The 23,133-nt window shown below is 49.5% G+C and overlaps 4 protein-coding genes and 2 non-coding genes across 10 annotated transcripts; 3 read left to right on the forward strand and 3 right to left on the reverse strand.

Moving 5' to 3' along the window:
• Positions 1-270: 270 nt before the first annotated feature.
• Positions 271-2,047, reverse strand: LOC129590488 (AN1-type zinc finger protein 2A-like). Its single transcript, XM_055485744.1, has 4 exons — positions 1,504-2,047; positions 1,325-1,367; positions 819-1,205; positions 271-761 (listed from the first exon to the last, which is right to left on the reverse strand). The coding sequence occupies exons 1-4, from the start codon at positions 1,649-1,651 to the stop codon at positions 479-481; spliced, it is 861 nt and encodes a 286-aa protein (XP_055341719.1). The 5' UTR covers positions 1,652-2,047; the 3' UTR covers positions 271-478.
• Positions 2,048-2,999: 952 nt separating this feature from the next.
• On the forward strand, positions 3,000-15,073 carry LOC129590345 (neurobeachin-like protein 1). Its single transcript, XM_055485518.1, has 34 exons — positions 3,000-3,688; positions 3,792-4,018; positions 4,084-4,444; positions 4,509-4,621; positions 4,705-4,778; positions 4,841-4,929; positions 4,998-5,265; positions 5,356-5,552; positions 5,767-6,109; positions 6,167-6,372; positions 6,434-6,570; positions 6,630-6,762; positions 6,986-7,376; positions 7,441-7,809; positions 7,902-8,198; positions 8,257-8,844; positions 8,923-9,011; positions 9,082-9,316; positions 9,371-9,861; positions 9,923-10,060; positions 10,128-10,344; positions 10,405-10,676; positions 10,745-11,010; positions 11,072-11,523; positions 11,580-11,713; positions 11,778-11,885; positions 11,941-12,161; positions 12,247-12,358; positions 12,443-12,602; positions 12,670-13,118; positions 13,177-13,376; positions 13,571-14,117; positions 14,178-14,326; positions 14,391-15,073. Exons 1-34 carry the CDS (start codon positions 3,584-3,586, stop codon positions 14,560-14,562), a joined length of 8,310 nt encoding a protein of 2,769 aa, XP_055341493.1. The 5' UTR covers positions 3,000-3,583; the 3' UTR covers positions 14,563-15,073.
• A 447-nt stretch (positions 15,074-15,520) lies between these two features.
• On the reverse strand, positions 15,521-15,602 carry Trnas-aga (transfer RNA serine (anticodon AGA)). Its single transcript has one exon. It is a non-coding gene; the product is annotated as a tRNA-Ser (tRNA).
• A 172-nt stretch (positions 15,603-15,774) lies between these two features.
• LOC129590436 (probable cytosolic iron-sulfur protein assembly protein CIAO1 homolog) lies at positions 15,775-18,190 on the forward strand. The gene is made up of 6 exons (XM_055485661.1): positions 15,775-16,299; positions 16,365-16,667; positions 16,762-16,850; positions 17,311-17,415; positions 17,470-17,569; positions 17,636-18,190. Exons 1-6 carry the CDS (start codon positions 16,116-16,118, stop codon positions 18,016-18,018), a joined length of 1,164 nt encoding a protein of 387 aa, XP_055341636.1. The 5' UTR covers positions 15,775-16,115; the 3' UTR covers positions 18,019-18,190.
• Positions 17,033-17,198, forward strand: LOC129590616 (U11 spliceosomal RNA). Its single transcript, XR_008690753.1, has one exon. It is a non-coding gene; the product is annotated as a U11 spliceosomal RNA (small nuclear RNA).
• LOC129590435 (equilibrative nucleoside transporter 1-like) lies at positions 18,119-21,461 on the reverse strand. 5 transcript variants are annotated; one of them, XM_055485655.1, is made up of 15 exons: positions 21,305-21,461; positions 21,013-21,242; positions 20,838-20,938; positions 20,556-20,709; positions 20,401-20,482; positions 20,132-20,319; positions 19,968-20,065; positions 19,849-19,899; positions 19,693-19,778; positions 19,583-19,631; positions 19,418-19,518; positions 19,247-19,357; positions 18,929-19,120; positions 18,648-18,862; positions 18,119-18,570 (listed from the first exon to the last, which is right to left on the reverse strand). In XM_055485655.1, exons 2-15 carry the CDS (start codon positions 21,039-21,041, stop codon positions 18,456-18,458), a joined length of 1,572 nt encoding a protein of 523 aa, XP_055341630.1. In that variant the 5' UTR covers positions 21,042-21,242; positions 21,305-21,461; the 3' UTR covers positions 18,119-18,455. The 5 variants fall into 5 exon arrangements, with proteins under 5 accessions (XP_055341630.1, XP_055341632.1, XP_055341633.1 ...); XM_055485657.1 differs by having other exon boundaries at positions 21,013-21,251; positions 21,305-21,437; XM_055485658.1 differs by having other exon boundaries at positions 21,013-21,165; positions 21,243-21,425.
• Positions 21,462-23,133: the final 1,672 nt, after the last annotated feature.

Below are 23,133 nucleotides of genomic sequence, written 5' to 3' on the forward strand. Positions count from 1 at the left end.
TCAGCTGACCTGCACATGCATATGCGGCGTCTGGATCCATTAAGTCCAATAAAAAGTATTAATATTTGTCTATGATGAGTATTATTCTTGATGTACTCGCACTTTAAAATGCATGATCGACCGAAGCGAAAATCCTGCTGCAATATTGTTTCGGGAACTGGTACATAATCGTGTTCCGCGCTTCGCTTCGGTATTTTAGTGCTAGCCGAAAGCGGTGCACTTCCCTAGTAGTTCTTGTAAATCGAAGTTTACTACAAACACCTGCCCATGCATTCCGCACTTGTTTAATAAATAACACTTTCAAACTTTAAAACTTCCCCCACACGAATGCTAACAGTAATTTACCTAAAGTAGACCATTTCTAGCACGCACATGCCAGGGTGCAAGACAGGCAATAAAAAATTAACATCTGAGAATGACTACAAGGATGCGTACTATCTGTACAGAAAAACCGGCCCAGGCGCGGACAGGACGGCGGTCAAGACATCACGCAGTTGGTTTTTCGGCTCTGTTGCGTCTGTACCCGCTGGAACTCCGCTTCGCTAACGGCCAGGGCGCGCGCCAGCTCCAAGTCATCGTCTTCCTGCGCTGTGGGCGCGGGGGCGGTGCCGGATGGGGAATCCGACAAGGACAACTGTAGGGCACGGGCCAGCGCTTCATCCTCCGACATGTTGGGAGACTGAACTGCAGTTGCCACACCTGGCTTCCCGGCCGCGGGAGTGGCTTTACTGCTCGTTCCAAAGCGCGCCAATGCCGCCGCTCTATGAAAATAAACCAGTGAGGCGGCGTCGCACTTGACTACATTACTATGCTCTTACCCAGCTTTGCTGGCAGGCGCCGAGCGTTTAGCGCTGTTGTCAAGGGGAAGGGCTTTGTTGGCGCACTGATGATCATCGGGGAAGCGGTGAGCCAGACAGAAGGATCGTCGACAGTGCGGGCAGTCCACTTTCAGCATCTCCTTGCGCTTACAGCCGGGGACAGCGCAGCCGTGGGCGTACACCTGGCCGGCCTGTCGCTTGCGAGCCTGCAGCGTCAGTGCCTTCTCCGAGCGGCATTCCGTGTCCAAATGCTCCGAGACGACGAGATCCGGTAGTTGGCCGCGCTTGATGGGCACGGGGGCGTTACACAATGGACACACCGGGACCTGGTTATCCTGTTGGCGTCCGCTGGAGCACTGGTGGTGCTCGTAGCGATAGTGCTCCTTGCTGCAACGGAAAGACCATCAGATTATCGTAAAACTCTCTAAACCCATAAATTGCCCAGAGCAGTCGCATTACGGTATATTTACCGTATTTACTCACATAGAAATGGCAGCGCTACTTACCAGAAGGTTTTGCCACATCCATCACACTTGACGGGAAGGAAATCTGCCAAAATAACAACATGCATCAATACGCCTTGGTCAATGTAACAGTCGGAACTGAGTCAAACTGAGAACGGAGAGAAAACTAAGTTTTTCCATGAAGTTTCAAAAATACTGGAAAGAAAGAAGGGCGCTCTTACCCAGGCGATTACAAGTGTTTTCCTCGCAGTGCGCGCCAACGTGAAAGGCATCGTGTTGTCTGAGATCGAGATCAGGCGAGTTGCTGCCCGACCTGTTCTGGCGTGCTCCGCTTCCGCCACCGCCACTTTGTTCTCCCTTGCCATACATGTCTCCCCACTCTGACGCCCCTTCGCGGTAAACAATTCCGGATTTAATAAATCACTCTACCTCTGGTGCTACAACGGAGACGGCTCCAGAAGAATTTTCCAGCGAGATCACACCTCTTTACGCTTCGAGCTTCGCAGGCTGCTCGCTCGATAAAATTATGACAAAATATAACAAGCGAACGCTTTATCTGAATATTCCGATCCGATAAATTCCGATCCGATAACCAATCCGCGAACTTGTTCCACACGGTACAACCAGAAAAATACTATCGAAACTCTCCAAAATAAGTATCATTTAGTAGTAACACAGTTTTCGAGAAATTTTGCAAATTTTACTGCGATATCGATATGGAACCCGTCTAAATGGACTGAATGAAAAGTTGAGATATGCACCATGTGCAGCCACGGCGCGTGTTTATAAATCTGTTCGTTCAGCTGGCTAATGATGAGTCATGATTACCAGCATGACGTAGCGGTAATGCTGCCTGGAAATGTGAACGAAGTATAGCGATCGCGAAATTTCTCTGCTACTGTGCATTTGTCATTGTCAAGCTTCAACTGACGCCCCGGGGGTTAGCCACCAGATAATCGACAACTTGAGGTCAGAGTCCACGTTTTCGCATTTGGAAAAAATCAATATCGCATTATCGCATAAGTGCTGCTAATGCTATAACCATTAATTCATTTAGTAAAAAATTAGCTTTTGAAAACAAACGAAACAGGAACTGCATTCCGACTGCCTCCATGACACATTACGGTAACTGGAGGCAAATTAAGCATTTCCGGTGCTTGTTTCGGCTTTACTTTATCAGAATTAATAGAGGCAGTCTGTAGATATGGAGACATAAGAAAAGACGGTGGAAGTGGAAATATCACAACATAAAACATGAAAATCGTTATTTTATACATAATTTCTTTCGTTGCTTTATTATTTTAATTTTTGAACGCTCGTCATAAGGAGGCATGATTATGCACTGTGCCGCGAGGTGGAGTGCGCTATCTGTACTCAGACGATGTTACCTCGTACTTCCGGTCGTTTAGCGGCACCGCCGGCACGTGATGCGAGCCCAAATCCTGAGCACCGTTGTAGTCAGATAAAGAATTTTCATGAACCATGAGCTCATTGATTATTGTCACTTTACTGATCAGTATTAAATATATGATGTCGATATTCCCTAATTGTACGTAAATTAAGTCAGTAAAAGATTATTATCGCTTTTAGTTTCGGCATTTTTTGCTGAAGTTAAATTTGGGAAGGTAAAATCCTATAATATTACCTCGAGTCAAGACGCATATTTGCAAGCAGTCGCCGTACCGGGGTGGTAGGCAAGAGAGTCCCAATGTTTTGGTCATAACAGCGTCTTTTAGGTGCTGCACCAGCACCATCGACTATATTTCTACGTGAAAAGAATGTAAAGCGATTGAAAACGATAAAAAATTTTGTTATGGACCACTTTTCACGCCTCCGTCGTTCGTGCTGATGTAATCAATTGTGGTGTCTAATTTATTAATAATAGTGTTGTTTGTGCTGTTGTGTGGTGAATGGTGATCCCATTACTCAGTCTAGCTGGAAAATATTGTGATGATTACATATTTTTATAACCGATTTCGGATTTTCATCCGCGCTTATCTGTGCCATTGAAGGCTGTCAGACGCGAGACAGTACGACCTGAAAAGCTATGATATCCTTACGTAATTGATAATTCATAATCACTGTCTCGCGATCAGAAGAATTTTGGCTGGACAAAACAAGCCCTCTGTGTGGAGCAGATAAAGCGTCGCCTCTGTTGATAGCAACGAGGGGAACAACAAGTGGGTGTGCTGTGTGCGCGATCAGCTGGGAGGAGAGCAGCTGGACTGGCATGACGCTAGCTCGGTTAGGCAGTGTGTGTCCTCACTGTGGTTGTCCCCGGAGCAGGTCGTGAGCGGGAGAATGGTGCTGGCCGATGGTGGCCGTCCGCACGCAGTCTCCAGTGGGAGCGCGCGGGCTTCGGCCAAGGAGCAGCTGCAGCACTGCTGGGTCCTGTATTCCATGCAGGCAAGTCACTCTTCTTTGCTAAGCCATACTTACATGTCAGCAGTAGTGTTCTCCATTGTTCTGTCCGAAGCAGACGTTTGATGAGCGGCAGGTATGGTTGCAGGGGGAGAGTCGAGCAGCGCTACAGAACTGTCTGGACATCTTTCTGGAATTATACGGGCGCTACTTGGAGGGTTGCGATGGCGGCGGGGAGCCGTTGTCTTCCAGTTCTTCCTCACAAAGGCACTCGTCCAGCCCTCCTGACACTAACGGTCGTGATGGGCAGTATCCCCCGAAAGATGACACGTCCGCCTTCCTCGCCCCCAGGGATCCTGGGGCCGGCGATACCAGGTAACAACGATCCTTCCTAAGACAATCCATCGTCAGCGCGATTAAAATGTGACATGTTTAAACAGAGACAACCCAGTGAGCGTGGCTTCCCTGCGTCGGCAAGAGTCGGTGCCGACGGAAGCCAATCTGAGTGGTCCGCACCTGTCCAGCCTGCCGGACGGCTTCCTGGCGGCACTGGCCCGCGCCCTGCACCGCTGCGTGGACTTCCTGTACGACAAGCCCCTCAGCGCACTGCCCCTGAACTCCGCTGCCATCAACACCCAGATCACAGGCGACAGCCAGTTCGCCGTGCAGTTGTTGCAGGCACTGGTCATCTTCAGCCGCAACGTGGACAACCTGGCCCAGCTGGCCAACTCCACCGCCGTTGTCGACTGCATCGATCTGGCGCTAACATTTCTGACGGCGGCGGTAGATGATACGCCCAAGGTAAAACAGATTTTCCTGAGCGTTGGTTGTCATGAGTTTCTCACACATTTGCCGCGTGATCTAGGCTCAATCTGTGGATGCGATTCTAGCGCTGACCAAAGAGTATATACGCATTGTCTATTACTTCTGCCAGTGCCTTTATGATCCGTACTCGTTGTGGAACGTTCTGGTCAACAGGTATAGTTTAACAATGCAACGCTAACTAACAATGCAATGCTATGCTATCACTTTAACCGGCCATATCGACCTGTTTTCCTTAGGTGTGCTCCTAATGCGGAAGCGGTCATTGTCCGCCCACCTGCCATGCATCCATTACTCCCTAAACTCATATCTAGTAAGACCGTCAAGTCGATATCTGTTTTGCTGCCCATTTCGATGGTGCGGAATAATTTGTAGCGGGTTTGGACCGCAGCGTCCAGTCGGATGATTTCGGATTATTGCGGTGCTCGTTGGACACTCTGGGAGCCGTGCTCGTCGGTTCGAAGGTGAGGGCTCCCGTGTGAATCAGTACTATGCTACGTACTAAATTACCTCCTTTTTTCGGTTGTTATAGAACAACGGAGTACGTATCACCTCTGAGGGGTTGGTCAGCAACCTATTCGCTTTAGTGAGACGGAAGGCTGCTTGGAGCGATGCAGAGCGCATCCAGATCACGCGGCGGATCCTGAGCTGTATCTCCGTTATTGTCCATAATCTGCACGAAGCCGATCCCGATCTGCGACAAGTCGAAGTCGTTACCGTCTTCTCGCAGTTTTTGCAGACGCTGCGATCCCTGGCCGTCCATGACGACGAGAGTGTTCAAACAAAAATTGAAATGCTGGGTAACCGTATGAAATTTCAGATTCTTTAATGAAATTTTTAAGTATGTTGTCTGAATCGCAAGTGTGTCATCATGTAATTGTTTTTGGTAGGTTGTGTCCATGACATTCTGGCTTATTACGATCGATCTGCGCTGCAAGCCATGTTTATCGGTGTGGGTATTTTTGAACAGCTGATTCAAATAACCCAGCAGGGCGCCGACGTGGTGGACATTAAAGGTGGTATGCTGCAAGCTGTTACCGCTGTTCGCGCCCTGGGAGCCATCCTGCGCGGCTCGGCCAAATGCAAAGTAATAGCATAATAATATTTGAAAACTATCAATTTATGGATTAAATTTTTAAGGGTAAATGAAACTTTTGTATAAATTATAGATTTAAGATATATATTAAAGATATAATTATGTTTGTGATATTTTTCAATATTTATACGCTAATATCCTGTGGTAACAGTAAATTGCTGCAGTGGCTTTTGTGCGTACTCGTGACTGTTCATGGCATTTCTAGGAACTTTTTGTGGAGCGCATTGGTTACAGGATGCTGTTGGACGTTTTGAAGACGATATGCGAGCCCAGCGCCGATTTCGTAGACGCTTTGCTGGAGCTGGTGGTGGAAAGCGAAGAGAAGGATTCCGCCTACCTGATTGTGGCCAACCCTCAGGCGGCTGTCATGCTGCTCGACTATGCCGCTGTGTTGCGCTCTCCCTCCTTCCAGCTACTAATCATCGCGCGCATCTCGGAGCTGTTGAAGAAGCGCATGCACAGTCGCATCCAGTGCGCCGCTTTTGGCATGCTGGATGCCATTCTGCATCTCTTTCGGGCATGCAATCGTCTGCCGGCGGATGTCGCTGGTAAGAGCATCGAGTTCCCGTCTCATCATCTCTTGACGGCTTCCCCGCCTCTTGCAGACAGTCTGGTGAAGTTATTTGAAATTCTGGCGGCCCATTCCATCGAACCTGGTGAACTGAAGGAGCTGTTGTCGTTACTGAAGAAGGACGACGAGGGCGTTCAGCCCAGCTACATTCTCCGCTTGATGCATTCCTTGTCTGTGATAGCGTGCAATACGTCTACAAAGAGCCCTTTCCGCTATTTTGATATACAAGGAGATTACGATGTGAGTTGTTGAATAAGATGATTCATTATTTATTATTTATGCTACCAGCAACGTTTTCCAGGGGATTACTGTGCCTTCCATGCGGAAGAAATGGGCCGGTCCGGGGTTCACTTTCCATGCCTGGGTGTGTCTGGACGATAATCCCCTATCCACATCCGTCTCGGCGGATAATGCGTTCATGCGCCGGATTCTCTATAGGTTGTTCGCACATAACCTTTGTGTATTGCCACTGGAAAATTAGAGTTTCGGTGTTGCAGCATCACTAATAACAGTGGCGGCGGATTTGAGGCCTTTTTTACTTACGACTGCGTGCTGGTCGTGGCTGTGATTCATAAAAAGGAATACATCGCTCTGAGCTTAACTGACCATCCGTTGCGGGATCTACGATGGGTATGTACGTATCGTTAGAGCAGTTTATGCAGAATTTGGCGATCTGAAGTTTTATACCCTGTGCATACTATGCGTTCTCTAACAGTACCTTTTTCTGCTTATGGTGAAATGGATTAACGATAGTGTAAAATATTGCGTTTTCATGAAACTGTTGCGGAATGTTTTACCTTGACTGAAATCCGTAAACTGTTTGAAGTGTCTGAATTTTGTTGGGTTCTTGCAGCACTGTCTCGATATCATCCATGCTCCGCCGCGGCGTCCCTTCGGCAGCAGTACCATGGCCGTATATATGGACGGTCGCCTGGTGCACACCACTAACATGAAGATGCCCTCGCTCAGCGAGTCCTTCACCTTTTTCCGCATCGGGGCGGCGCCGCTGCGCATGTCGAAACAGCCGGATGTTCTGTCCCACATCACCGCGCCCGGCCAGAGCCCCAAACTGCCCTCCTCGCCCATGTCCCCGCGTCTGCCGGTGCATGAGCTCATCACTGTGCAGTGCGGCACTCAAGATCACATTTTTGGCATACCCGTGTCGCTCAAGGGCCAACTAAACTCCATCTGCATTTTCCATGATGCCATCCTCCCGGTGGAAGCCAAAGAGCTCTTCGATCGGGGTCCGTCGTGAAACTCTGTCGACTTAAACCTGAATCACGTCTTGCAAGTTTCAAATATTTGCAGGGCCGAACATTGTGTTTCCTTCGGATGACAGCAGCGATCTGGCCAATAAACTCTTTCTGTACTACCACAGCAATGGCTGTCAGCGCAAACACTGCATCGACCTGTCGCCGGGGCGACAGCACGATGGCACTTTCACCGGGACGGTGTCAACAGCCTGGAGTTTGGCCAATAGTCTGTGCTGTGTTGGCGGTCTTCCTGCCCTCCTTCCTATCCTGGAGCAGGCCAATTTTCCCATTCGTGGTCATGTTCCAGCAGTCGACAGTAGTGCCGAGATATCTATGCTTCCTCGGCCGATCGGTACCATCTACCAAGTGGATTCGGTGGACAGCCAGAAAGATGATTGGGTCGTCATCCAAAAGTGCACCCCCGGTTAGTGCGATGTGTTGAAATAATTTTCACGTATGTGTTATGATATCATGTGAAACTTATTAAAAGACTTTATGCGACAATGTGTTGTGCAGAAGTGGGCGTGGAGAGTAACCCGGTGGCCGCCTTCCTGGACTTGGTGCGGAAGATCCTGACGCGCAACGCAGAGCTGCAGGATGATGCGCTGCAGTCGCAGAGCGTGGCCATCTTGGGTCATCTCTTGACCAAGGTGGAGCCGCGTTTTCTGGATGTGGGAGTGTTGTTCGCCGTGCAGCTACTGGTGGAGTCCGGTCAGTCCAGTCACAGTTGGGCGGAGGTGCTCAGTGAGATATATCAGCACATTCTTTTTGATTTCCGCATCTGGATTAAAGCGGACTTCACCGTTCGTCTCGGTAAACCAGTTACAGGATTAGTGATTTATGTTTTTTTGTCACACGGCTTGCGTTTCAGGTCATCTCCAGTACATCAGGAAGATGGTGAAGGATGACAAGAAAGTCTTTCGTAAGAAACTGGGCGTACAGTTCTTCCTGGACACACTGCGGATGTATTACGCGACCAACGCTTCCACCGCCGTGCTGTCGGTCGAGGAAACGGAGATTTTGCGGCAGCACACACTGGGCATCGTCCAGGAGTTCATCTGTCAGAACATCAACGTCCATGAAGTGGCTGCACTTATTCGCTTCTTGCTGGTGATCAAGGATGAAAAGACAGTGGATGATACATTACAGCTGCTGTTAACGGTGCTGGAGAACCACAACAAGAGCGACCAAATCTATCTCCTGCTCTTTGAGCCGGGCGCCGCTGATGCTCTGCTGTGTCTGTTGTTGAAGCGCCACCGGGAGCTGCCGGCGGAGACCAAAAGCAAGATTGTTGCTATTGTCAGTCATTTGTTACGCTCTTCTAAGGTGTACGAGAAGAGTAAGAATCGACTGCGGATGCTGGATGTGGAGATGGGTGGACTGCTGCTGCTGATGCCCAGTGAGCTGCCCACCGATTTTGCCCGATTATATTTGGAACAGTATTTCTCCGGAAACTTAGGTTAGTCGAACTTAATCCCAGGAAAATGTTGTACTCGCAGAGTTAATATTTTTCGTACTGATAGTTTATTTTATTTAGAACACCCCGCCAAGTATGCCTGCATCATCGCTATCTTCAACAAACTCCATCACGCCACCTTACCTCTGAAGGCGGAATTCGCTCGTAAAGTATTATTGCTTGCGCTTTGATTTCGAAGTAGCTGTAGGAGATGCAAATAATTGTTTTGTTGTCTTGCAGTTTTTGTACGCTATCTATATGAAGCCGGGCGCTGCAATGCAGATTGCCAGCCAAGCTGGTTGGTACCACTCCCTGGCCGGCTTGTTGGTAGAGACACCCATGCTGGCCAGCCCATCGTCCACGCACGGAGGCCAAGTAACGCGGGGCAGTACTCACGGTGGCACCATCAGTGATTTGATCGACTTGAAATCACCTGACGAAGAAGAGAACGTCTTTTTGGAAGACTTTGTCGACGGTAAGCATCGTCCCTTGCGGTGGTGCTGTTCATGTTAGTAATGGGTTCTTCCAGGTACGACAATCATGCCAAACGACGATAAAGTCAGCGTCATCGCGGCCAGTGAAGTGGCCAGCTCCGAGGACGCTGACCGCAGCTCCGTCAGCTCGGCATCGGCTCTCCGTGCACCCCGCAGCGACGTGCAGTCAGTATACAGTGATTCAGCATCCACCTCGCCGTCGGTCAACAGCGGCTGGACGCCGAGTCATGGATCTGTGTCCCTGTCGGACGCTCTGCATTCGCAACGGGACTCATTTGCCTTCTTGGACGACACTTTCGCCACAGACCATCTGTCGCGGCCGGAGTCGGCGGTGGATGAACTGTGCACGGTGGTGCTGAACATCCTTTCGACCGTGATGTGGCAAGGCATCGAGGGATCGTCCAGCAGCAACATGTGGGGAGCGCGGGCGCAGGTCCTGCTTAGTTTGGATATGCTGGCGTTGAACAACCATCTGTTTAAGAAACCTGAAGAGCTTAAACGCCGTCTTTATGAGATGGCACTTCAAGTGCGTATGGCTAACTTTAAAAGGCTGTGCTTTCGCGTGCTTCAACGAGAAATGGTTATAGGTAGTGATCTCGGATCTGAAGAAAGAACCATCGAAAGTTGCTAATATCGAGAATGCCGAGCTGGTCATCCGTCTCATCCATGACTTTATCACGGCCCCTGATCTGCACACCAATCTGGAAGTGAAACTGTCCGATAAGGTGCGTTAATGGATTATTGAAATTATTGTACGATGGAAAAAAAGGAAAAGGATGTTTGTATTGGTAGTTGTTAGAAGACTTCTCGTCGCTGCTGGACAGCATCCGCGTGTGGGAAGGCGAGAGTGCCGACGGCTGGTCGGAGACTCTGCAGATGGGCATGGCCGTACTTTTAACAGTTGTGCGCTGTCCGGACGTCAAGTACTGCAGCATCGTGATCCCTAAACTGCACTACGCCATTCAGTGCCGCCTCAACTGCTCCCGCCGTGAAGTTTGCTATATTCTCGGTAAGTATATCAGCAATGTCCGGTATTGCTTGATACGATAATGGATTCATGTGCTTGTAGCGGCGCTAAACGAGACTCTGCTGATGTCTATTGATATGAGCAATCAGGAGCACTTCTCCTTTGTCATTCCCGTGTTGCGATTGATTCTGGAAAAATGGGCAGCGGTGTTAAGTACGGCGCGCTATCTAACCAACCTTCCGATGCCGGCTTTTAATGCGTCACAGCACAACTTTGTCGTCCTCCAAAAGTACTTCCGCTCTACGGAGTGGGGCGGTTTTATAAGTAACACGGTACAGCCGTTGGCCAATGATTACCAAAACAGTGTCTGCAAAGTAAGCAGGATTTTCAGTACAATGCTACATTTTTTAGTACAGTGTGGGGATGGAGACTGATTTAACAGGTGCGAAAGGAAAAGATGGGTGAATTCTGGAATGAAGCACACGATGCGGCCATGGCGCAGCTGCACATGCGGAACAAAGCCTACGGCGAAAGCAAATTGAAGTTCCAGCAGGAATATGCTGAACCGGTGCGGAAGAAGGTGAAGGAGGAGAACTACCGGTTCAGCTGCGTTCAGCAGGACGCCCGAGGCGAAACGACACGCATTTGCCGCAAATGGGAGGAGCTGAAACGGTATCTTTTCCGGGAGCGCGGACCGTGGCGGGAAGGGTACACAAATATTTCACACAGCTCTGACATGTCCGGTGTGAAACAATCGAAATTTTCTTAGAAACTCGATGGAGGTGCCACTGCGTATGTCGCACTACGAGAACTGGATGCGTATGCGGCTGAAACTAGTGGAGAATCTGCACTTTGATGCCCATACTGAAGCCAGCAATCTGCGCGACAACACGGCACCGCCGGCAGTGGCAACGGTGGACGAAACGTTTCTTGCACACATCGGCGCTGCCAAGGAGGCCAAGTCGACTGAGCAGCTCATGGAGGAGAGCTTCTTGGATGAGACCGACGAATCGGAGAGCAGCGTGACGGGCCGGGCGCCCGCCCTGGTCGGAAGTGTGGCTGTTGCGGCAGAGAAAGGCGACACCGTCCAGCGCGAGAAATCGGTGCTGCAGGAGAATTGCGATCTCATCACTGTGACCGAGAACGTCCAGGGCCGTTTCGAGCTGACCACGCAGCGAATCAAGTTCCACGCCATGAATCCCGCCTATGATTCTGCCACGGGTATGGTGGTTCAGTGCTTTGCTGCGAACAGTGTCCAAGTTCAACTGTTTATGTAGGAGAGGGCTATAGTTTCGAGATTTCCTTGACCTCATTGCGTGAAATGCATGTACGCCGCTACAATCTGCGCCGTAGCGCCATAGAATTATTTCTTGTGGACCAAACCAACTACTTCCTTAATTTTACTTTGAGCGTAAGGGGTTTCGCCTGTTTATTACTGCCTTGTCGTATTAGTACTGAGCGATGTATTCATGCAGACACGAAATGAAGTGTACAAAAAGGTCATCGGTTTGAAGCCCTCTGGATTGATGCAGCTCAAATACTCCACGCCGGCTGCTTTGTTCAAAGCCTCGGGCGTTATGCAGGTTAGTGGACGTTTTTGAATGTTTCCAGTGCAGGCGTCAGTTATGTTTCCTGTAGAAATGGGTGCAGCGGGAGATGAGCAATCTGGAATACCTGATGGCGTTAAATACCATCGCTGGCCGCACTTACAATGATCTCAGCCAATACCCGGTGTTCCCGTGGGTGCTGCGTGATTACACCAGCGCCCAACTGGACCTCCACAATCCCGATACATTCCGCGATTTTTCCCGTCCCATGGGTATACAGAATCCGCGCAGTATTCCCGAAGTCCGGCATAAGTAGGATTTTGTCTGCTGTCTAATAGGTTTAGCTTTGCATTTCCACAACGAGAAACGCCCAAGCAAATGCAGTTTTTCTGGTTAGATACGACAATTTTGAAGATCCCAGCGGAACAATTGAACCGTTTCATTACGGACAGCATTACAGCAATCCGGCCAGTGTCATACATTATTTACTACGTCTGGAGCCCTTTACCGTAAGCAGACAGACATCTGCACGATTGAACAAGAACAACGAATATGAGTGGGAAAACTGGAGCCATCACTTCTCTACATTGTAGACTCTGCATATTCAGCTACAAAGCGGTCGTTTCGACGTGGCAGACCGGCAATTCCACTCCATCGCCGGCACCTGGGATCTCCTTTGGAATAATCCCAACGATGTGAAGGAGCTCATTCCTGAATTCTTCTACTTGCCTGAATTTCTCGTCAACATGAACGGTTAGCGCATTGTCTTCCAGACGATTAGATTGCAGTAGATATTGATCAGCGCTTGGTGTTCGAGCAGATTTCGATCTGGGCTGTCTGCAGCAAAGCAAAGAGCGCGTTAGCGACGTGTTGCTGCCGCGCTGGGCCAGCAGCGCTGAAGAGTTTATTCACCTGCACCGGGCGGCGTTGGAGAGTGAGTACGTGTCGGCGCACCTCCACGAATGGATCGACCTGATCTTCGGCTGCAAACAGCGCGGCCAGGCGGCCGTAGAGGCACTTAACGTCTTCTATTACTGCACCTATGAGGGCGCCGTCGATCTTGACGCCATCGTTGATCCCCTTGAGCGGCAAGCAACCGAGGGCATGATCAATAATTTCGGCCAGACGCCCTGCCAGCTGCTGCGCGAACCCCATCCCCGTCGCTTGACGCTGGAGGAAGCCACGCGTCGCTTTGTCGGTCTGGAGACGCCGGGAAGACTGCTCAATGCTTTCCATTACACGACGTATCTCAAAGCCTTCGTCGTTGAGGTAGGTGGCTGCTGCTCCATTTATGAATGAGCTCGCAATTGAAGATGCTTTCCGATAGGCCAACGCGGAGGATGACCCGCTGGTCTTTGTGGCTGTTCCGAAAATCCAAACCCGTAATTTGCTACAGCAAGGTATGAAGAGCGACCTCATCACGATCGGCGGCACCGGTGCACTGGGCCTGCACGTGTGGACGCCGTATGACCGAAACTCACCAAAGAATATGGCTTTCGAGCGGGATCCGACCTTGGTCGCCTCAAGGTGGGTGCCGTTGTGTACTTAGCTGTGATATTACTTTATTAGATTAGCTTCTGTAGCTTCCGTATTATTTTATCTGCGTAGTTGTTTTACGGTTTTACGCTTGTTTTTATTTTATTTTGTGGTGTTGATTTATCTGTTTTTCACATTTATTAATATTTGCATTTATTCAGATGATATGTTTCTGTTATGAACAGATACACTCGCAGCGTCGCTGGGCCCTTCCACCCCAGTCTCACCGTCACCTGTAACCTGTTCGCCGTTACGGCCGACTGTAAGTTGTTATTCTACGGCGGCAGCTGGGACAACAGTCTGCGCGTGTTCAATCTGAGCAAAGGCAAGACAACGGCACAAGCCGTCCACCATCGCGACCTGGTGACTTGTCTGGCCCTGGACAGTTTGGGTCTGCATCTGGTTACCGGCTCGCGCGACTGCACATGCGCTGTGTGGGAGGTATTACAGCAGGGCGGGCAGGCTTCAGGGCTCAACGGGAAGCCGTTGGTCAGTCTGTACGGGCACGATGAGGAGGTTGCCTGTGTTGCGCTCAGCGTGGAGCTCGACATGGTGGCAAGTGGGGCGCGCGATGCCACGATTATCCTCCACACGCTCAAGCACGGGTTGTTTGTGCGGACTCTGCGTCCGGGGCGCGGGGTGCCTATCAGCGTCAGGAACGTGGTGAGCCAGCTGATCATCACGTACGATGGGAAGGTGGTGGCGGGTTGCTTCTTCCCCGAGTGTAGAGAGGTGAGATCCACAAATTAATCACCACGGTCGACGCATTTAATGGAACGCAATTCACTGCAGGCCAAGCACAGCATACAAGTGTACTCGATTAATGGCAAACACCTTCACACGGCGGCGGTCGGTGCTGCCGTGACGGGGATGGCCGTGGCCGACGACTACATTGTCACCGGGGACGCTGAGGGGCGGCTGGAGATCCGCGAGTGCTTTCGGTCAGTATCACCATGTGACTGATGGTTGTGCGTACCAGCTGTAACTGTATCGTGTCGGTCGTAGGTTACGCACGGTGTACAGCATGCAGGTGTCCAGCGGCGTCAGCTGCATCAGTATCCCGCGCTCCAGCAGCCACATCTTCGCCGGCTTGAACGACGGCAAACTCATCATCGTGACCGTTGCACCTAACGTCCTGGAACTCATGCAGCAGCGGGACGCCTTTGGTGACCGATGAACTAGACAGATCATATAACGAGCAAAAGTGTGATGACAGTGGACGTGGTCTTTCTAACTCCCCGCTTGACGACAGCGAAATGTCGCTGCCCAAGCGAAGAGCGCGATTCCGCCCGCAGAGATGGCTATATCGAAACGAATTACTGATCTGACTGAGCAGTAGCACATGTCGATGCCGAAGAGCAATAGTCGGTGCTTGGCTGCCTTCTTTCCGTCGAGGACCACCGCATGTTGCCGCATTCCTTTCATACGACCATGCTTTCATTCTCCTGTCTCTTTTAATTTGTCGTTTTGTCCCGCACTGTTCTCTGTTGTTTTGTGCCTGTGTTAGTCACTGCAGATGCTCACTTAAATGGTGGCAGCTACCTTCTCTTTTACAGAGTTTTTCCCACAGTTTGCATGTAAATTATTCTTTACGATAAACAACAAAATTATTATTTACCAGTGTCAGTGTTTGACTCAAGCTCAGCTGCACACATCACTATTGAACGGATTATGAATAATTGGACGCTTTCGGCTATCTTATGGTTGTCAATTTGTAATCAATTAATTTTGTAACCACAAGTTTTTAGGCTTGGCGTTGGTTGGTCATCTGTCCGGTGTGGTGCCGCGCAATGCCTGACGCTGCTGATTGTAGAACAGCATTTCGTATGGCTTGCTTATGACGACACAAAAATTTCTCCAGGTTTGACATTGAATTACGAACGCGAACAAACACAGCGCTTCCCCTCGGAAATGCAAATCTTCGGCGTCATATCTTGTCAGTGGTAAGTGGTAACACTGGTACGTGCACGGTAGACCATGCGATGCTGGTATCAAAACTGCGGTCGATCCAGAATCGTTGCTTGTCTCGTTAAAGAATATAAAATTAAAAAGTAAGAAACTAAGCAAACTAATGTTAATGCAGATGGCGATACTTATGGCAGATGCTTAATTAGAGAAGAAAAAATCAAAAAGATCGTCGCGAACAGGACTTGAACCTGTGCGGGCAGAGCCCAATTGATTTCTAGTCAATCTCCTTAACCACTCGGACATCGCGACTTGCACTTCAGTTAAAATTTTATAAATCTTATAAGTACAGAATCGCTTGACAATGCAGTTTTCAGCCCAGAGAAACAGCGACCTGTGCACGGGCGGCATTTACTGTACAATCGAAAGCCGATGGTGAATTTTTACTGGCTTCCGTTTGCTGTGCACAGTGTGCAGTCCTTATTGTATGCAAAGTCACGCCAAAATGCAAATAATAAAAGCGAAGTAAACTGTAAATTATAAATACAAGTTTTTAAACGTTCATAAGATTTCGAGTCCTCACATCGGTCTGCAGTTTAATGATAGGTGTAAACTTTCAGCTTATTTAGGTCTTAGATCAGCCAAAAATCTTGTTGCGACCAAAATGCGCGATTGATCCATGGACGTGAAACGGCGCTGCTACTGCTAGCTTCAACCTGTTGAAGTGTGGTGCTGGTGGAACTGTGGCAATCATCACAGCCACGACACACCGGGTAAGGCGGGAGAAGTGTGGAAAAATTTCCTTGAGTGCAGACTGCTGCGAGAATGAACAGCGGAACGGGAACGGCATGGAGTCCGCTGGTGTTAATGGAGCGGCTGATGGGACACGAAGAGCGGGTGTGGTGCGTCAAGTGGAATCCCCAGGGCACTCTATTGGCCTCCTGCGGCGGCGACAGGAAGATTCTCGTCTGGGGCCAACAGCGACCGCCGGAGACCTCGACCGCCAGTGGTACGCATTCCTGTAACAAACTGGTTTTGGTGGATTCTAGCGTGATAATGATTATTTTTCGGCAGAGGCGTCACGCGTCGAGGGTAGTAGCAGTCGTTGGGTGGCCAAAGTGTGCTTGACAGAGGGCCACACGCGGACAGTGCGAGGTGTGGCTTGGTCGCCCAGCGGCCTGTACCTAGCCTCGTGCTCCTTCGACCGCACCATCGCCATCTGGAAGCGCCAACTGGATGATGACTCGCAGCAGTGGACCTTCGGCGCCATCGCCACCCTCGAGGGGCACGAGAACGAGGTGAAGTCGGTGGCCTGGTCCGCCTCGGGACAGTACCTGGCCTCCTGCAGTCGCGACAAATCCGTATGGATATGGTCATGTGTGTAATGCCCTCATTTCACACGATTATCGAGAATACTTATAAAACTATGCTTGGGAAACTGTTTTCGTAACACCGATTCTCGGTTGTGCAGGTGAGTACGACGACGAGTACGACTGCCTTAGCGTGCTGCACTCCCACTCGCAGGATGTCAAACGCGTGGCTTGGAGCCCTGTAGATGATGTAAGTCCACAGTCGATCCATTTGATAATTGCTGGTGAAAATCGCTCGTTTTATCCGCTGATCGTCTGGTTAACGAACTCATGACAGCCGGCGGGAAACGTGTTAGCCAGGTAGGTTTTCAGTGCATACGGTGAAATCGCGAAGGGCGATGTATGGTGATTCACCGCGGGTGTGTTGATCAGAAAAAGGGCATCTCCCGACTGGTGGCGTGTTGCGTCGCCGGTCATCATGGGACAGCCCGCTGGGCCACAAGGCCGCAGCCGTGGCTGCTGAATCGCTATCAAGAGATTTGGGATGCATAATTTTTGTAACACGTGGCTGCTGGCTGCCCGCTGCTCCGGCGCCACACCAACACCAAAGAAAGTTACGGTATAAGAGTTTTAATTGCGGATATTTCGATACGTTTGTATCAAACTTTCTCTAAGTTATACAATTAACAGCAGATAGGTGATCGTTGTAGGTGCTGGTATCGTGTAGTTACGACAATACCGCCAAACTGTACAAAAACGACCCTAATGATGACGACTGGACGTGCAGTGAAACCCTGAACGGTCATGATTCCACGGTATGGAACAGACGTGTGAAATCGGAAAGCAGTGATCAGGTCGTTTCATGGCAGGTGTGGGGAGTGTGCTTCGATAATTCCGGTCGGCGTCTGGCCACCTGTAGCGACGACAACACCATCAAAATCTGGCAGTATTTCGAGGGTGATGTCCCGGGTACGATCTGTTATAAATCAGTCAAAATGGATGCCTTGATAATGAGTGGATACGTTGCATTTGCAGCGGCCCCTGGAAGTCAGGGTGAAGGGAACGGCACCCCGGGATTTAAAGCGAAACGGAAGACTGAAACCTCCTCGCATTGGCGCTGCGTGTGCACGCTGAGCGGCCAGCACGAGCGAACTATTTTCGACGTGGATTGGAGCCATGTGCACGGCGCTCTGGCCACAGGCAGCGCAGACGACGGCCTGCGAGTCTTCGAGGAGGATTCCAACGTCCGCGACCGGTTGCGCGAGCCGCAGTTTAATTTGGCGGCACACCAGCGCAGCGCCCACGCTCAGGACGTCAACGCTGTCACCTGGAATCCACATTCGGACACGGCTGACCTCCTGGCATCCTGTGGCGATGACGGCATGGTGCACATATGGCGCTACACACGGCCATCTTAAGGTCAAGCCAGAGCGTCCTTGTAGCGTTCCCTTCGACTTTCTGATGTGATGATGCTTGTGGCTATTATAGTACGTACAGAGTCACAGACCGCCTTAAGACTGACAAATGCCTTTTTTATTGTGACGCTAAGAGAATAAAAGATTGCCGGCAAAATCTGCACAAAAATAACAACTGCCACGCTGTGTCTGTAAATGCTGACGGCAATTATCCACAAAAAAAGGAATAGGAACACAATAATATCAGTGAGCAAAGCCAATCCTCACAAGATACTGAGCGTCATTGTAATTACCAGCGCTAACAAAATCAACAATTCGGAATAGAAGAGATTACGATACGCGTAAGGTATAACAAATAAACAAAGTGCTAATAAGAAACAATTAAGGGTTCATCGGTCAGAGTGGACCGGGCCGACGAGCGCCCCGCGGAGGACGAGATTTTAAAGACGATTGTCGACGATTCGCGGGAAAAGCAGGCCGAAAAAGATACCCGACACCAGGAAAAAGGCCGCTGTTTGGCCTGCCTTGGGCGCCAGACGCTTATCCTTTACTTGTCTGCAAAATAGCGCGCTTTATTGCCACATCCGCAACATTAAGTGTTAACCCACCAACAAATATGAGTAGACACTTACTGTGGGGCGTACATCATCGTCAGACTACTGAAATAACCACTGGTAAGCCCCAGTAACATCTGGCCGCCGAAGAACCACCACTCATTCATGAAGTACACCGGCAGCTTCCGGGGGTACAACTCCTTGCCGCCGGTATTTTGCATGTTGCAAAAGATGAAGAAAGGGATGAAGAGCGCTCGCAGCAAAACGGGGATCCACACCCAACGGGGACCCGGCTACAATTGCACGCACGTTCTAAGTGACTACATACCAATCGCGGAACACCTTCCTGATGCAGTTACCCAGATGAAGAGACTGGGCAAGAGGTTGCCAACAAATGCAAACAGATTGAAATTGAGGAAGAGGCCGATGGAAATGAAGTAGGCCCCGAAGATCGACCCCCCCTTTTGCGGCTCTATGTTCAGTCCGAAATTGGGGAAGCAGGCCAAGGTGACGAAGAAGACGAAGAACACGTTCCAGCACTGAATCCATACCTGCAATCCATCCGAGCAATATCGTTATCGAAATCAACCGACGACGGAAATCAGAAATGCAATCAAAGCGTCATATATGCTCATATATGCGTTGGCTTGCTCTACGTGCATGCTTGAAGTGCATACCTGCTTGAAGGTGATCCATAGCGAATGAATGTGCTCTTTGAAGGATTCTCGCTCTGGCGCCGGTGTATTGATACTGCGCTCTTTACGGCTGAAGAAGTGCCGGTAGTAGGCCTTTAAAATCATACAACTGGGTATTCTAAGCATTCACAAAGACACAGTTGTCTCGCTTACCAGCGAAGGCAGAATAAAGTAGGTGCCGAAGACAAAAATCATGAAGAGCAGCGCAATGAGAAAATACGTGAATCCATGCCAGCCTGAGCGGCCTTCAAAGACTGCAAACCGACTCGATTAACGCGTACAACGATATGGTAAAGTGGCGATTTCCTGCTGACTTACCCGACTGGGACATAATGTTCAAGAGCGCGATAAAGGTGCCGCAAATGTTCTGCCAAAACAATTGCATTACATCCTATACGCAACCGCAAATACAAGTGATTATCACTTACATTGCCGGTGATGATGGCGTTGGTGTAGCGGCCGGGAAGTGAGGCTCCCACTCCGAAGAGACTGTTCTGGTAAATACCACCGGCCACTAAACATTACGGATACACTGAGACCTTAAACACTGTTCGCCATTTAACAGCCGTCAAGGCGATACTTACTGTTCACAACCACCACAGAAGCCATGGAGATGACGTAGAAGGTGGGCGTCCCTGTGAAAACAATCAGAAGTCAGCCGGGTAGATTGCACAGATAGCGCGAAAAAAGCCAGGGGCCTTACAAAGCGTGCTGTCGATTATGGCCAAAATGCAGGTTTCCATCAGGACCACTATGAGGATGACGATGCTGATGGCGATGCGTATGGTCAGATTGCCGCCCCTATAACAACCTTGTCAGTTCTATAATCAGCGCACACACCAGACACCTTAACAGTGCTCAGCTCACCCGATATTCACGAAGAGATTAAGAGCGTTGAGAATGAGGTTGGGCATCTGGGCGGCGACAACCATGTCGTTGGACCAGCTGTTGCGGAAGAAGCGGTTCACTTCAGCAGGATTGGAATCATTGCAGACCGCCGAAAACGACTCATTCAGGCTGGGACAGTAGTACCCGAATTTGTAACCCTTAAAATACTGAAACAGACGAAGTCGTTTTTTTAAATAGTTTTAAATGTTTATAACTGTCTGTGAAGTGCACAGATAATGGAGACTGACCTCGGATGCGTTGATAAAGACGTTCCAAGGCAGCAGCACGCCCATGCCGTGCACCAGCATGATAAGGAAGACCAAACGGTAACTGCAACACAGCAGCAACCGTAGAACATCCCAGGCAATAATCACTGCAAATTGAGACGGAGCGACGTGCTTACCGATCACTGGGAGCCGAGAGATCCGCCTTCTCGTAGTCCTTGGCCGGCAGTTCGTCGTCGTCGGCGGGACTGGAGCGGATGATGCGCACCGTGGAGACCTCCGTCGAGGGCAGCAGGGCGCTTTTCTCGGGGCTCTCCAGTCCGTCCTTCCCATCTACCCAGGAAGCACAAACCTTCACCACTCAAACCAATTATTAGTTCACAAATTCTGCTATGTGAGGTACGAGGTACTGGCAAAGAACCTGCGCGGTTCGCTGCCGCGCTCGCTTCCGCCGCTCTTACCCGGAGAGTGCAGACCGTTCAGGCGCAGCTTGCTGGTGTCGCGCCCACTGCTATCTGGATAATAGCTCACTTCCGGCATCTCGTAGGGCGCCACGGCCGACCTGTCAGACCAGCGCACCATCAGGAATACCCACTTGAGATGCCAATGGTACCTTCGAGAAACCACAGGCTGTACCTGTCATGACTTCGGCCCGAATACGCCATTTCATCCGCTTACAGTCTCTGCTTCTCCCGGGAACAGACCGCTTGTTGAGGATTTCTCACCACACCGCAGAGGCTGATAAGAAACGTTGCGGTGGAGCAAGAGTTAGCCTGCTAATATGGGGGCCTAACGAGCAGCAGTACAATCAGCTGACTTCAGTTCAACTTGATCAATGTCCACGGTACAGAGCGTAACCGACAAACCTGCGGATACTGGTAACCTCAAATGATAAACAATGAAATAGGGAACAAAACAGATAACCCACTTGAATCTGGTTCTTTTGTATTCTGCAGACACTTGCACTTTCCACGATAAACGCTGCAACAGCCGAATTTGAAAAGCCACGATAAAGCCGTTGCTGCAAGCCTGCAACTTGCCATTCTGTCTTGTCTGATCACTCTCTGATGCAACTCATGCTGATAAACGCGGCTTCTGTCATTCGTTCGTGGCTCGGGCTAAACCGCTGTGACGGCTCACGCCGGTCCGAGTGCGGATGATGTTGGTAACTTGGTGTGTTGATGACTGCTGCCGTCTCTGGGCGGCTGTCCCTGGCAATTGTTTCGGAGACCGAGCATCAAGCATGGCGTGGTCAACTATGGAAATCAAATTAAGATTATCATTTTGAATAACAGAATCTGAATAATTACATATTAATATTAAATATTAATACTACTAAGTAATAGATGTTCAAAGACAATGTCTCCCGGCCTTTCGCCTTCAGCGGCCGGAACTTAAACTATGTACACCAACTTTCATTAATCATAACGCAGCGTTAATGCGAGTACATATTGTAACAGTGGCCTATCTGGCTACTGTTCTAGTGGGGTGGCGATCAGCCTTTACCACGATTAAACGGCTGTTGGTGTGAAAGGTGGCACGGCCGGCAACGATGCTGGCCGAGGACGCTCTTACTGATGTACACAATTACACAGGTGGCTCCGATTGGGATGACACAGGTTCATCCCAAAGCGGTCAAACACAACAACGTAACTCAAGGCATGTTTAATGACAAGAAACGGAGCAAGGTTGTAAGCAAGGGTTTCGGCAAGAGGAACAATCAAGTAGATGCAAGCTGTAGCAAGCTGAGCACAAGACTGAATTCTAGAAATTCATGAGAAAGGAAACTAGCCGGTAAAATGGACAAATTCATAACGCGATGGAATGATTCATCATAACTAGGCGGTCTTATCGTTCGTACAAATACTATCGCTACATCCCTCACGGTAGCGATGAGATATACCTGTCTCATCAAGACAACAAAACAAGTGACATAAGAAAACAGGAAAATTAAGCGTTAGGAATTAGTAAACAGTAGAACACAATGGTCCGGGATGATCCTTAACGTACGGCATGATGGTCCCTCCCGTTGAACTACCACGAGAATCCATCCGGCGATCGGAAGGATCCTACAGTCAGGTTCCGCTGGATTGTCCGGGATTGGGAAGGGGTTCCTCACGGTATCCGGAAATTTTCCGCGTTTATCCGGCGATGTGGGGGAGTAGTGGGAGTTTCACATAAGGGCAATGTGCCGTCGTTTGGGTGAATAATTTTATGAGGTTGTCTCATTAACTGCCGGTAGAACGGTGACTGAAGAATACTTTGTATGATCGAAGCCATTGCTTTTAATTTGGACTTTAGAGGTGTTGATTTTAATTTACTTTTTGATAACTTTGATGGAAATTTAGCTTTTGACACTTCTTGTGTTAAGGAAGTCTGTTCTGTATGCTGAACTTCATCGCTTTCGGCAACTGCTTTTAATTTCGGCGATACCAATGCGGAGATTTCAGTTATTAATTTTTCGCACATTTTCAATTTTTGTGGAATCGTTATGTTTTTACTAGAAACAGTCCGACAATTCGAACAATTATTATTTAAGCTTTTAACGACAGATGACTGAATGTAAGGTGTTCGCGGTCTGAGAAAATCAGATGTTTGCATATTTTCTCGTTGTTCAGTTAATATCAGTCTGCAACGAGATGCCGATTTATCCAAACGATTACTGTAAAAGTTAATTTCTTCAGTATCGTAGAATTTAGGGGGTACATAGGCATGTCCATAAGGCCCTCCTTTATTATAAGATCTTAACCGTTTTCC

The sequence above is a fragment of the Paramacrobiotus metropolitanus genome, unplaced genomic scaffold (genome assembly GCF_019649055.1).
Source record: "Paramacrobiotus metropolitanus isolate TYO unplaced genomic scaffold, Prichtersi_v1.0 Parri_scaffold0000040, whole genome shotgun sequence".
Classification (NCBI taxonomy): domain Eukaryota; kingdom Metazoa; phylum Tardigrada; class Eutardigrada; order Parachela; family Macrobiotidae; genus Paramacrobiotus; species Paramacrobiotus metropolitanus.

Bases quoted from the DNA above. Each gene is read 5' to 3' on its own strand.
- LOC129590488 (XM_055485744.1), bottom strand. From the start codon at position 1,651: ATGTATGGCAAGGGAGAACAAAGTGGCGGTGGCGGAAGCGGAGCACGC. The intron at 1,206-1,324 runs GTAAGTAGCGCT...TTTCCGTTGCAG, and splicing joins GGATGTGGCAAAACCTTCTG to CAAGGAGCACTATCGCTACG. The intron at 762-818 runs GTAAGAGCATAG...TTATTTTCATAG, and splicing joins GCGCCTGCCAGCAAAGCTGG to AGCGGCGGCATTGGCGCGCT.
- LOC129590345 (XM_055485518.1), top strand. From the start codon at position 3,584: ATGGTGCTGGCCGATGGTGGCCGTCCGCACGCAGTCTCCAGTGGGAGC. The intron at 4,019-4,083 runs GTAACAACGATC...ATGTTTAAACAG, and splicing joins CCTGGGGCCGGCGATACCAG to AGACAACCCAGTGAGCGTGG. The intron at 10,345-10,404 runs GTAAGTATATCA...ATGTGCTTGTAG, and splicing joins TGAAGTTTGCTATATTCTCG to CGGCGCTAAACGAGACTCTG.
- LOC129590436 (XM_055485661.1), top strand. From the start codon at position 16,116: ATGAACAGCGGAACGGGAACGGCATGGAGTCCGCTGGTGTTAATGGAG. The intron at 16,300-16,364 runs GTACGCATTCCT...ATTTTTCGGCAG, and splicing joins GGAGACCTCGACCGCCAGTG to AGGCGTCACGCGTCGAGGGT. The intron at 16,851-17,310 runs GTAAGTCCACAG...TGATCGTTGTAG, and splicing joins CTTGGAGCCCTGTAGATGAT to GTGCTGGTATCGTGTAGTTA.
- LOC129590435 (XM_055485655.1), bottom strand. From the start codon at position 21,041: ATGGCGTATTCGGGCCGAAGTCATGACAG. The intron at 20,939-21,012 runs GTACAGCCTGTG...CTGGTCTGACAG, and splicing joins TCGGGCCGAAGTCATGACAG to GTCGGCCGTGGCGCCCTACG. The intron at 20,066-20,131 runs GTGAGCTGAGCA...AGGTTGTTATAG, and splicing joins AATCTCTTCGTGAATATCGG to GGGCGGCAATCTGACCATAC.